The sequence below is a fragment of the Rhea pennata genome, chromosome 10 (genome assembly GCF_028389875.1).
Source record: "Rhea pennata isolate bPtePen1 chromosome 10, bPtePen1.pri, whole genome shotgun sequence".
Lineage (NCBI taxonomy): Eukaryota > Metazoa > Chordata > Aves > Rheiformes > Rheidae > Rhea > Rhea pennata.
In genome coordinates, this window is record NC_084672.1 from 14117242 (window position 1) to 14131321 (window position 14080).

General features: G+C 35.0%; 1 protein-coding gene across 1 annotated transcript in view; it reads right to left on the minus strand.

Annotated features, from left to right (window-relative positions):
- Window positions 1–14080, minus strand: part of MYO5C (myosin VC) — a 36790-nt gene that overhangs the window by 7972 nt on the left and 14738 nt on the right. Inside the window, exons 16-33 of the mRNA XM_062583328.1 lie at window positions 13953–14050; window positions 12634–12720; window positions 12433–12544; window positions 10838–11049; window positions 9343–9508; window positions 8789–8935; window positions 7831–7995; window positions 7513–7606; window positions 6878–6941; window positions 5718–5898; window positions 5065–5158; window positions 4007–4070; window positions 3851–3931; window positions 3282–3462; window positions 1668–1762; window positions 822–884; window positions 443–608; window positions 104–191 (exon numbers count right to left, since the gene is read on the minus strand). Coding sequence (XP_062439312.1) covers window positions 104–191; window positions 443–608; window positions 822–884; window positions 1668–1762; window positions 3282–3462; window positions 3851–3931; window positions 4007–4070; window positions 5065–5158; window positions 5718–5898; window positions 6878–6941; window positions 7513–7606; window positions 7831–7995; window positions 8789–8935; window positions 9343–9508; window positions 10838–11049; window positions 12433–12544; window positions 12634–12720; window positions 13953–14050 — 2158 coding nt within the window. The remainder of the gene's footprint in view (window positions 1–103; window positions 192–442; window positions 609–821; window positions 885–1667; window positions 1763–3281; window positions 3463–3850; window positions 3932–4006; window positions 4071–5064; window positions 5159–5717; window positions 5899–6877; window positions 6942–7512; window positions 7607–7830; window positions 7996–8788; window positions 8936–9342; window positions 9509–10837; window positions 11050–12432; window positions 12545–12633; window positions 12721–13952; window positions 14051–14080) is intronic.

Below are 14080 nucleotides of genomic sequence, written 5' to 3' on the forward strand. Positions count from 1 at the left end.
GTTTTAAATTTGTAACCCTCCCACTCCAAACCCTGCCTTTCTCTCTAATATACTAAACATCCAAAACTACTAAAAAAAAAAAAGTCACACAACAGTATCTCACCTTTCTCAAGAGTCTTGGTAAGAGTTTTGATCTGATCCTCCAATTTTTTTATTATTCTGTCCTTCATGTCTAGTTTTTCTTCAAGATCCTGTAATAAAATTCAGTGAGTTCAGAACAACCACATGTAAAAATTGCCTTTTCCTGCTACATGTCGCTGTCACACATAAAGTACATTATAACATGTTTTTGTTACTTGGTGGAAGAAAGCTGAAACCTTCATGTCTTTTTTCTCCCCTGATAAACTGAGAAAGCATCCTGCTCATACCAAGAAACCAAGATTTCTTTCTTCTTATCTCACATTTTAGGTGTATTTTCTTAGTGAAAATTTAATAACCTCACCATATTTTCTACAGTAAGTCGAATTGTTTCTTGCTTTATCTTGCTTTTTACTTCATCCTGGACTTCACTTTGCTTGAAACCATTGCTCAGCCCCTCAATTTCTTGGGTTGTAATTTTCAGTCTCTCTTTTTCTTTTAGGTCTGTTTCATTCTGGGCTTCATTTGCTCTAGAAACAGACAGGAAGTTTTTTTCTTTTATTCTTTTTTCCTTAAAGCATAGTCGTATCATACTTGGCTATTATCTATTAAATGTACCAGAGCTGTATGGCAAATCTTACGTTGGACGTGGAACTTCAAAGACTTTGAGTGACTTTGTTACTCCAGCCTACGGCACTTACATTTCTTACATTAAAAAAAAAAAAAAAAAAAAAAAAGATTACCGCCTTTGTGTTCTGTCCCTTTCTAGCTCATGATGCAGCCGATTAGACATCTCTTTCATTTTTTCAGTAATAATTAGCAGCAAAACCCAAAACAAAAGAGAAACAAAAAAATCACATTTGCTTACTGATCTGTACTAGTACGTAGTAAATCTTTTCTTACGCTCACAGTTATAGTTCATCTAACAAAACTGAATGACATGTCCAACACTGTATCAGATAAATAACTGATTATTCCACTGCATACAGAAGATTATATGGGATAGTGACTTTAAGCACCATTAAATTATTGCACTTAGCAGCAAAGCTAATTCCTAATTAAAAAGTAGGTAGCTGCTTGAGAGGACGCTATGTTATAAGGACACAGAATCCTCAAAATGTGTTTTCCTAATTAGAGTCTAGCAGGAACTTTTCCCTCTATCTCCTACACACTTCTCTGAACCCTTCAATACTCTTTTTATTTAAGTCCACCTCTCAGGGAGCTCCTTAAATTCTGAAACATCTTTCCTTTTTATGATTGTTTCCAAAGGTCATACTCCATTACACTTACTCTCAGCAAAATCTACTGAATACATACGCAAGAATAAATGTACCTACACTATATGAAAGATCAAATAAAGGTTAAAAAAAAAAAGCATCTACTCGAGTATATATTTTATTCTTCAGTAACAGATATAAACTATACAACACATTTTCTTCTTGGCGTTTCTTCCATTTTACTAACAAGAAAATATGAAATAAAGGAATGAAGTTATGCAATATTGTATTAGCTTTTACAAATTCAAATCTAGGGAATTCATTATGTTCTTTTTAAACAACAATAAGGTAAGTGATCGCACAAGTACTTTACCTTTCAACTTTACAGTCTGTTCTTGAAGACGATTTTCAAGATCTGATTTTTGTTTTTCAAGCTCAGAGACTTGCTGTTTAAGATCTGGGATCACCTTTTATTGAAAAAGGACATTTGAGTAATTCAGCACCTTCCTCTTTTCAAACATAGCAAACAATTCCTATGACACAGGAAGTCCTTCAACTGCAAGTTATCAAGGACTAGGAAAATACTGTGGGGAAGCACTGCTACCTGCTTGCCTCATCTGTATAACTTTTCTATATATCTGCTGCTGGCCACTCTTAAAGCTGAACTAATCATCTAACTAAATGTTTGACCTGACTCAATACTACTATTCTTATGTTTTGTTGTTTAAAGTGAAATATGCTGTGCCTTTTATTCCCCTCATTCAGTTAATTTTGGAAAACACTCAGCATCTTACAAAAATTTTTTTTTAATAAAAATATAAGTTGCTATTCTTTATGTTTTCAATTTTAGTAACTGTGTTTTGAAAATATTTCTTCTATTACTTTTCACTAAATAGAAGGATAATATGGTATATACTAACTTATTGAATAATTGCACTTTCTTGTATTAGTTTTATTCAGTTAGGTGCCTATAAGGATTTTAGGCTCGTAAGCCTGGCATGCAGTTTATTAACAACTTTATATGCTTAACTGCCCTCTGGTGGAGAGCCTCAGAACTGCATGAATCTATAACCACTACAAATCCTACAGGAGTCTGTTTTTTTCTACCAAACTATAGAGAAATTTTCAACCTAAGAGTCAGAGATTGGAAGATACTGGCCTCCGACTACAGGGAAGGAATATGGTAACTAAATTCTGAACATGAATGCTTCAGTACAATGAAAATTTGAACGTGTTAGAACAATTTGTTCTTTTTTACTATTAACCCAGAGAAAGTTACACTGTTATGAAACTGTTCCTCATTAAGTCTGAAATACCAAAAATGTTCCATCAGATAAACATAATGATCTGATCAAACACTAGTTAGTTTTTTTAATTATCTGATTCAAAATTTAAATTAAATAATATTTAAAAAGTTACAGTGAGCTAGCTCTCTGGTTACTGCTAAACCTTTGATTCATTTTTTTAGTTAAAATTTTATATAAATAAAAAACATCAATAAATACTTGCTGTTCATGACTTGCAATATAAAGCTGCATATCTGTAGAAATTATTACACCCCTCAAAAGTTGCCTGCATTGGCAGGAACTGCACAAAGCAAAACCAAAATATTTGCATAAATTTGCAAAACTGTTTGCATCACACACCAAGAAAGAGTTTGCAAAATAGTATTTTACCTTTCTGTGATTAGAATCAAATCTTAACTCAAGTTTATGTAAAAGATGGAGAAAAGCCTTTGTGAGGCTTCCTCAACAAGCTGTATGCTGACAAAATAAATTCTGCTGCCTCGTAACATGCCATCCCTGCATGGCAGGAAAAGAGCCTGGATGGCTCATGGATGTTCACTCTCACGCGGCCATATCTGTTAGAGCCTTGAGAATTCGAGGACATGACTGCAAGGTTTTGACGGCTTTGCACCACAAACACATTTGCACTGTGTTGCTAAGCAATAAGAACATATTTTGCTTTAGTATATCTTGATCTTACCAGATTTTCTGAAGTTAGCCTGCTAACTTCAAGTCGAATACTATCATTTATGTCATTTTCCTCTCGAAATAATTTTTGTAGATGATTAATATCTTGACTAAGATGTTCAACTTTAAAATTCAGACCTTCAATCTCCTTTTCATAGGCTTCCTTCTGAGACTGGAAGTGGCTTTCCAATACTCTGTTGAAAAGGGAGAAGGGGAGAAGAAAATTGCACATTTAGTATGACCTTGATGCAATGGGTCAAGTTCAATAGAAAGTGAAAATAAAGTACTGTGCTTAATACACAGACATTCCATTACATCACCTTTGCATTAAGAAACATCGTATCTCAGAGGAAATGCATTTCCCAGACTGAATCAGATTGACACATAAACACTTGTCTCACTGATTCAGTAAAAGTTTATAAAAATGAGTTTAAGTTACTCAATAACTCACATAATGTAGTATTTTTTATTTGTTAGATGGATGTTCAGTACCGCACTGTCAAATTAGTTATTCAGTAATTTTTCTGTTTATCTTCTAGATTGCAGCTTGCAACCATGAACACATCAAAGACCTGGACTAACCTTGTCGCTTTTTTCAAGCCCTCATAAGCAAACCACAGTTCTCCATCCTCATTTAAGTGTTCCAAGTCCTCTGTAGAGAGTCTAGAACAAAAGATAATATTAGTAGTGGATAAAATACATTTCAAGTTTTTTAGAGAAACCTTAAAACAAAATTACCTGCTTCTTACATCTTCAAAATCGTAACTTTCAAGAAGCTGTTTCGTAACTTCTGACATCTTTTCTGGGAAAAAAGAGATGTTTAATATGTGAATAATTTTCTCCTCACACTTCAAATTAAGTATCATTATAAAAACTGAAACAACTCCTTCATAGAACGTTCTTTTCTACACAACAAATATATCTGATTTACTACAAGAATATGATGAGGCACTTTGTTCTACTTCTGAACACTTAAGGAAAATTAGATAGGTATACCACCAATACTGTTTTTTTTTTTAATACATCAAACTTTACACACAAACTTATGTCTTTCTGTTCTTGATCTGGAAAATTGCTAGAGTTATATAGATGTTTTGTCATTTAGTGCTAAGCTACTACATTAAATGTTGTAGACAGAGGTTTACTCTATGACATACTTTGCATTGCAGTTAGTGCACCCTTCCTAAAGGGACCTCTATTCACCAAGTTATTTAAGCCTTTTTGACATTATTCAGACTTGTCGCTAAAGTTAATCTAAATGTAGGCCAGATAACATACTGTTTCCATATTCTTGGGTCTCTACAATCATAGAATCAGTAAGGTTGGAAGGAACCTCTGGAGATCATCTAGTCCAGCCCTCAAACAAGTGGCCCGTATGGAGGATCAAACCCATGACCTTGGCATTATTAGCACCACACTTTAACCAATTGAGCTAAATGGCTGAAGCGACTTATTAAATTCTAAGTGAAGTGTAAGCTATTATTTTTGACTAAGACATCAATTACTTTTCACATGATCATAGCACACATGCACACAACACCAACCACTAACATCTAACTTAAAAGGAGAAATGGTTGAGAGCAGAATTTGCTCAGATACCTCTGATGTTGGTATTTAGGGAGCATTCTAGAAAACTCACCTGTTTTTTGTTTTTCCCCATGCAGGTAAAGATATGAATAAAATGAAACCACTGTGGGATGGGAAAGAGATCTGGGCCTTTGTTACAACTAACAAACATGGAAGAAAGTTCAGACCGTGATTGGTAAGTTCTCTGAATTATCTAGTACGTAGCTTACCTCTCATTTCTCGCTTCTGGGACTGCGCTTGCTTTTCAACATCCATTTTTTGTGTCTGCAGCAGTTCAATTTCCTTTTGCAATTCAGGTATTGTCTGATTCAGAGATAAGTTATAGAATGTGAAGGATAAAGGGCTGGGTATCAGTTAAATCATGAAGAAAAATGTGAATAAGAACAAGTTTATATGCCAGAAATCAGAAGGCTTAAAATGTATTGTGTTTAAAGCTTCTGGTTCTCATAGACATCCGAGCAAAATGGTAATGTGATGTAGTGAATCCATATATTTTTCTGTCATAAAATTGACTCAGGGGAAAAAAAATATGACTTTATACAAAAATAGTACTTTCAGGTTTTGCTTATAAATTATATTCATGAAAAAATTCCCCTCAGAAACTAATACGTTATTGGAAAAGGAATCACAGAAAGAAAAAAAAAGATCCACATATTTAAATGTATAAATATTCAGGCACAACTACTGTGACACTCTTGAATGCTACTTATTTCTGTGAGCGTTAACTTACTCATAATGTATTCTACATGAAAATAATGCAACATAGTGCTAAAAAATATCAGTGAAGATAACGTATATATAAGACACCAACATTCTCTACCTGCTTTATCTAGCAAAGATTCTGAAATTAGTTACACTTTACCTGTGCTTGTTTTGTAAGTTGTCCTACTTCCATTTTCAAACCATCCTGAATGACAATTTCTTGCTGAATTTGATGCTGTAGCTGAATTTTTTCTTCCCTGAGAGTCTTAATTTCTCCCTTAAGCAATTCAATCTCCTTTTCATAGTCCTGTTTCTGATTTTGAAAATTTTTCTCGAGTATCCTAAACATGACAAATTGAAAAGGTGGTTTCATTTTCCTACATTCATAAGTAAAAGAGTAGGCTTTGTTTTTGTTTTAATTTGAAGGAAATACTTCAATGAAGAAAACCTAAATAAACAATAATTGCTTTAAACTGCTAAGCTCATCTTCAAAATCATCTCCCAAATGGGTAAGAATGGGATAAGAATATCCCTGGATCTCCCTACTTCCTATTCAGGTATAGGGATAGAATTCAAAGCAGAACTGAATTTTTCCACTTAAAGGTTAGTTTCCCAATTCTTTGAGAGCTCAAAAGCCACAGGATTTCCATCCTGAGGAACAGAGACAGACTTCACTCTTCAGGGGACAGCATTTGTTTGGTACCCAAGGTGTGTATCTCATCCTGGTAGAGTTACTTTGAGACAAAATGCCATCTGAGAGAAATATGCTGCAAAGCAACAATCATATATTGCTAAATAATAAGATTTTTAATATTGCAACCAAAATACCAAAGGGAATATCCCCTGTATTTCCCCTCTATTTTAACTGAATGCCCTTTATAAACACTCCCTTTCGTTCAAGATGCATCATTAATTTCTGTCCTTTAATATCCACTTCATAGGAAGTCTGACTTGTATGGTCATCAGCTACTTTTCTAACCCTGACTAGATTCTGAGGATACGTCCAAAGAAACCACTATGCTGAGAGTCTCCCTTCAAACCTCCAAAAGATGCATGAAAAGACAAGAAACTACAAAAGCAAAAACAGTTTCAAGTCTACAAGATAATTTCCAATATAATGTGACTGGCTCATAAGCATGAGCTTTTTCTTGTCTGTACATGAAGTACTTCAGTTACTGCTTCAATACTAGCATTGGCATCAAAAATTATGCACAGATTCATAAGTGATATGTGAGTATAATACATTTGCAACAGGAGAAAGAAAGGTAGAGAAAGAAAAAATGAATACTGTTTCAAAACAATTGAATTCAGATTCCATACATTCTCTGTCTTTCTTCTTTTTGTACATCATCAAAGAGTTGCTTTGTGAGGTCATCCATTTTATCTGTCAAAACATATTTCAATATTTTAGAGACCCTCATAAAATAATGAATATTTACCAAAACGGCATGAACACAATAAGAAGTTTTCATTTTAATAAGCAATCCTTAACATTCTTAGGCTGAAATTCATCTCTCAAAAATCATGAATTATCACAATAATCCTGACAAGTAAGGCTACAGAATAAAAAGGTTCTGAAACACCCAAACATTATTTGTATAAAATACATTTGATCTCAAGTGCTGCCTGGGTCCTTTGAACTTAAGATTCTTCAAAATAGTATATTAAATGAATCAAGGATGAAGGGATGCTTTGAAGAACACATGGGCTGCCTCTGAGACAGGAAACATAATAAGAGGACAGTTTTTTCTACTGAATGAATGAACTATTATATTAAAACCATTTACCCTACACTTCTAAACTAACTTCAGAGGTGTAGGACCTGATTTAACTTACTGTAAACTGAGCATTCATATTGTTTTTAATATAACAAGAATCATTTACATCTGTTGTAAAGCTGACTTTAAAGCTTTCCCCCACCATAACTGCTTTAAAACTCCTTTTAATTACTGTACCTTTCATCTCATCAGTTTTTTCTTGGAGCTTTCTTTCTAAGGTCTCTTTCTGTTCTTGCAGTTCTTTATTCTGATTCTCAAGTTTTAAGATTTTCTGTGCACATAAAAAATAAGACACGTATTAAGAAAAAAGAAGAAACAGATCACAGGCAGTGTTACATTTGTAACAGGCACACACAGACTCCCTCCTCCTTCCCTCATCCTTCTCCCCGCCCAAAAGTGAAGTTACTTAACGCTTAGAATCATGCATTTGATTCTGAATCTGAAAGACATCTTTAAACTAAATTACAAGCACCAAGAAGATCTAGGAAAATTTACCTGTTCACTGTCCTCTTTATATTTCTTTCCTTTCTCCTCAAATGTTCTCTTCTGTGCAGTTAACTTTTCAATATCTAGTTCAAGTTTCTGAATTGTATCCAAGTCATTCATACGAGTTGAAGCCATATTAGTTAATCTTTCCAGCAAGCCATGATTTTCTTTACTCTACAATAAGCAACACAAGTAAAAATAAAACAGAAAAATGCACCTCATTTTGTATTTTCACATTCCCCTAAAAATTACTGCAAAAAAAATTCAGCTCCATCCTTCAGCCAAGTTGCACTTTTTGTGGTTTTTACCAGCACTCTTGTATAGCTTAGCACTTTTTTAAATGAAGTTTGAATATATCTGTAAATTTTAACCGTGTTTACACAGAACTCTGTGGCTTATCAGAATAATCATCAAGCAACACCTGCACAATGCAATCTGTACTTTATCTCACCTCAACTATGAGGAAGCACCTGAACTATTTCTGCTCCCCACTCCAGCTAAGTCATAATCACTTCAGCCAAGGATTGTTTCCTTCAGTTAGATTAAAGTACCATATTAAAGACAATTTGGCCAGCATGGCTCTTTGAAATAACCCCTGAAATAAATACAATACTGAATTCCCAAAACTCACCAAATATGTTGAACCAGAGCTGTAACTAACACATCCTTCATCCTAATAAGACTAATTTCATCTAGACATGGGACTGACTAGTTATGAAACAGTAAAAAATGCTAACTAGGGACTCATTGGCACAGTTAACCTGAAAATCTCAGTATCATATGCTTCAAGAACATAAATAGACAAAAACAACAGTGTGGAATTCTGGAAATATTATTATTGGTTTGTTATGAAGGGCCATAACCCTTGTCAAATAAACTATGGATATTTTAAGCATTTAGTCAACACGAGTTCTGAATAAAGTTGCAATGATTAAAAAATTAATAAAAAAAGACTTGTGTCCTTTACCTGTTCGTCTATCTTTTTCTGCAGTCGCTGAACTCTGTAGGAAAGCTGGATATTCAATACAAACCGCCGAATATTTTGAAATCTGCGTCTTGCAAGCCATGCACGGGCATATTTCTGAAGGATTACAGCCTTGTGTTCTTCAAGCATCTATAAAAGAAAATATTAACATTTGTCCATAATTATCTGGGGATCAATCAGCATCAATTAAAATACTCTGTGAATCTACATACACTGGTGATGACAATGATTCTATCAGAAGCATCAAAATACTGAAATATTCGGACTGCACGTATATTTCAATCATCATAATAATCACACTATATAATCTCCAACAAGCATAAATCAGACAACCAAACAGTTCTTTGTAACTCTCAGATTAGATCTAAGCTATTGTGTATCAATATATCAACAATAACAGTATACCAATACACTAGAAGGTATGAGAACCATACACGCAAAAGGTAAAGTATTACATATCATTCCCCTTATCTCCATCTTTCTTATAGTGCAATAATTGTTTCCAACTACTGAAATCAAATTGTTACTGGATGTACCTTCTGGTATCTTTTCCTTGCTAGAAATCCTCTTGTATAAGCTTGAATTGTTACAGCAGCAACATGGATGAGCTGGCAAAGTTTACGAACCAGGTAACCCCGACAGTATTTCTGAATAACTATAGCTGCCCAGGTTTGCTTCAGAGCTGTTGCAGTTACAGCTTGCCTTAATACAAAAGACAATAAAATTTACCTAGGTCACATTAGCTTTCTCTTTCTCATTCCCTCAGTCAGTCAAACAATAACAAAAGTAGTTTGGTTGACAATTATACCACGTAGAACTAACTCCTTTAGCTAAACACACAGTTTTTAGTATTACTTTCAGGACAACACTTGCAATACATGTAGTTTATGATAATAAAAGTGAAGTTGTATCAACCAAGTACAAGATGGAGGTGCAGTTGGGATCAATATGAGGTATGTTCCACTGAGGTGTAGTTACAGAATGTCATATTTCATTTGGTTCATTCCTGGAGGGAAAAGCCTAACATACACAGCCAAATCTCAATTCAAGTGTCAGAAGGCCATGGTCAATCCTAGCTTCTGACTAAAATTCATGAAAGGTGCTACTTAAATCCTGACTGGTGAGGAGCATCTCCAAGAGCACCTAGAGGGTCTTGTGTGTGAGCCCTTTTCTGCCATATGCACCAACTAGATTTCATGGGAAGTGATAATCAGGAAGGCTGGAATGTCCTCTTTAGAGGCACATAACCATGGTATTCACTCACCAGCTAGGCAATCTGATTTCTTAGTCTCTTGCTTTTATTGCACAGGAAGACTCACAGAAACAGAAAGAGCTCTGTGAACTCATGCACTAGTTTATTTCATGTTAACTTTCTCACATATGCCTGGCAGTAGGAAAGAGGTCACCCTGCTTCAGGGTGATAATTTCTAGAAGCAGAAGATACTGAGAAATGACACTCACTATCTAAAAGACAGCTTTCTCTTCAGTCAAAGTGAAGGAGAGTGAACAACTCAAAATCTTTCAGACATCTTTCATGACGAAGTGTTCTGATGGTCTCTTTCTGAAATGTTGACAGCCTAGATAAGAGTAACCTTCCTTTCAATATGCTCTGTGAATGACTGTTGCAGTCTACTGGATGAACAACTCCTCGTAATGATTTGTACACACTAATACGGAGACCATTGCAAACTAAATCTGCTTTCTGCTACCTGATTTCTTCTCTGGTTCTGAAGCTAAGCAGTAATCCCAATTCCACAGTTGGATCACTTAGCATAAATTAAGGACCGAGTTTCTCACAGGTAGGCAGGCCTCTCAGAAATCTGGCAGACACTTGAAATCTGCTAGAGTACTTTCTTCAAATGAACTGAATGACTTGAACGTTTTCAAGTTCATAATTACAACTCAAGAAAAAAACACAATCTAGATTGCTCTTCTGTAAAATTACCCTTCCAAATTAGTGTTGGGAGTGAGTTCAACCTAGGTATCTTTGGGCATACTCTAACAGCAATCTCATTTATTAACCAAAAGTACCGTACAGTCCGCTGCCCACGAAAGTATTGCTGTATTATAATAGCTGCTTGTTTTATGAGAAGGAATTTCTTCCGCTGCAGCCAGCCTCGAACACTCTTTTGGATCATGATGCATGCATGTCTCAGTTTATCTGACCGCAGCTTTTCCAAGTAAGCAACCTGTCCTGCTCTGAAGAAGATTTTTGTTCTCCCAAATTGGTATTGGTTAGGATCCTGAAAAAGAAAACAATAGGTATATTAAGTTTTCATCTTATTTTTGTTGTGTAGACACTGCTCCCTTCCATAAACCATCACTTTAGCCAACCATATTCAAATGACATGATCTTGCTAAAGAAAAACATCCTCTCTGCCTTCTTTACAGATACAAGTATAGGCAGGGGAAGACCACAAAGTACGAAAGAAACAGAATAGCACCCAAACCCCTAACCTCACAGTCTCATACTAAAAGGAGGATCTGGACTTATTGTCAGCACCCTTAATGCAACTTCTTCACCCCCTTTCCCAGGAGTTTGGCTGCTTGGTTCAGCGCTAGCTTTTGGTGCAGATGTCTGGCCTTGAATCAGTGAGCTGTGGGAGAAAAAGCTCTGGGAAGCAGGGGCCTGTGCATTGTCATTCAGGAGCTGCTTATACTCAGATTCTTGCCCTAAGAGGTTTGTAGAGGTTGGTAGCTGGGTCTGTAGCTAGGGGATCTCTGCCTGAGCTACACTGCAAGTATGCCTGTGCTCAGGCTTGCACCTCCCTGAGTCTGAATCCAGTGCTGACATGCTGACTTTTTTTCTTGGCTTAACTTGGAACTGCTTCTTCACTATGGACTTGTTTGACAGTCATGGCCTGCATCCCTGTCAGAGAAGTTACTTCCTCTGCCTACCCTTGCTGCTCCCTTACAACTATAAACGTACAGCTATTGAACTGTAGCCACCTCTGAAGTGGAGGGCTCTGAATAAATGGTATTGTTCAGCTCCACATTGTAGAGTCATAACAGAGGAAGAGAAGAAACATCCTACAGACAAAAAGTGACAATGTATTTCTAAAGCTAAGAGGAAGAGGACCACAGTTTTTAAGGTCTTCCTTATGGAAAAAACCCAGAGTAAACTGAACAGTAAACACAACTTACTTACTAAACTACAACAAAAATCTGAATAGACCCTGTTGGGAGAAGTTTTTCACTTCAACAAACAGCATGCAAAATAGCACCTTTTTACAATAGTTCTCTAATATGCTACCTTCCACTGTGCAAAGCCCTTTTAGCATATGCAAACTTATAATACCTAGCAAATTTATACCATTTACTATTCATTGATTTGTAAAGATAGGCAGAATACCTGCCATTTTGTTAGTGAACATATTAATCACAGAAAGATTAAATCATGTGCATATGATCACTTCATGAATCAGTATCACATGAAAAACAACACAGGGTTATTGAATCTCAACACATTAGATCAGGAAAGACATATTAAGGGTATTTGCCTAACAATAATGTAAATATAATGTTATCTTTCCAATTTATGGAGTGATATAATACACTTTTGAAAAGAGACCTTTTATTAATAATAGATGCTATAATACACAATTGATCAGTGCATATAAATTAACCTGAATTAGTCGCTGCAATACGATCTTGCAAATCTGCTTCTTATCATTTATGGAGAGTTCCTGCTGTGTCATTAGAATGCTGTATCGGCTGAAAAATTCTATGTAAGTCCACCTGAAAAATTAAAAGTTAGCAAATCTTACTTATTTAAAACAGATTTAAGTACATGTTTTTCACATACAAAGGCCTACTGCTACCCTTACCTGGATGGATAGCTCTGTGCACTAATTCGAATAGTTTCCAAAACACCACATGCTCGTAGTTGTTGAGCCACCCTTTTTGAGTCAAACCTAAAAAGCAGAGTTATAGTTTATGTTTTTGCCAGGTTTGGCAGGCGATACAAAATTAGAACAATTTTACCAGCTGGATTTATATTTCTGCCTATAGGGCACATGGCTCTCCTCTTTTTTTTAATGTCTTACTTGCTTTTTTTTGTATGTAGTTGGGAGTATCTGGGTTCTATTTCCTCAATAAAAAAGGAAGAATACATTTATTTCTCTCTTATGAAAAGCCTTGTCCCTTTCAACACTAAGTATGTAAATTTGTATCACCGAGGAGTGAAGAATCATGCTACTCTCAGCACAAAACATGCATAGAAACAAATTATCTTGGCAAAAGTCTTTTGGTACTCCTTAGCACACCAACTGAGAATAAACTAGAACTTAATCTTAAACATCTGGGTTCAAGATTAAAAACATAAGGAACAGAAAAGACTCCTAATGCCATATCAATTCTAGATCAGAGCTGATATGTCCACAAAGCACTATGCTCTGGTGTCAGTCCAGTACTAGCTCAGAGATCCCTATGGTTCTTGTAAAACTATATATCATTCTTTTACAAACTTATCATAAGCTCTTCTGGTCTATTTTCAAAATATTTTTCATTATCCAAACTGTTTTCCGCTTCATTGTTATTACACAGAATAATGAAGTCTCAGTGCAGAGATAGTGAAGCATTGGCACTTGTAACAGGTTTTGCACAGGTATATTTTGTATGGCACGAACAAAAGCAAGCTACTACACCTAAAACTAATTTATGCTAAAACTAATTGATGCTAAAACTAATTTAGTATCAAACAGCAAAGTTTGCCTCTTCTCTCCTACTGAGATATAAAAAAGGCATATATCATTTGTCATTACACTGCCTTCCAAAAATATGCTATGTATCTGAAACCTATACAAAATTTCCATCAACTTAACTCTAAAACAGACAACCTGTCCTCCAAAAATATTATAACAAATATGCAAACACTAATATCTGACTTGAAAATTAGCATATATTTTTTTTTTATTATTAGCATAATAAAAAATTTCCAGGATGCAAGTAACTATTACTGAATGATTGTACTTATGTAAGAATACAATATTGTTTTATACAGCTTTCATTAAAGGAAAAATATGTTCTGTATGTGAAGTTATTCTACAGTAAGAAATTAGCTTGTTGACATGTAGTTTATGTGAAATAGAAAAATACTCTTTCAATTTAAAATATATTAACAGCTTGACACTACTAATCTACTTACTCAAAAGGCAACTTCTCATCATTTGGCTTTATGCATCTTACATAATGAGGGGTAGTTGTGTTAAGTGTCTCCATAAGTAAATACAAAGAACTGCGGAACTAGAAAATACAAGACATAACAGTTTTGCT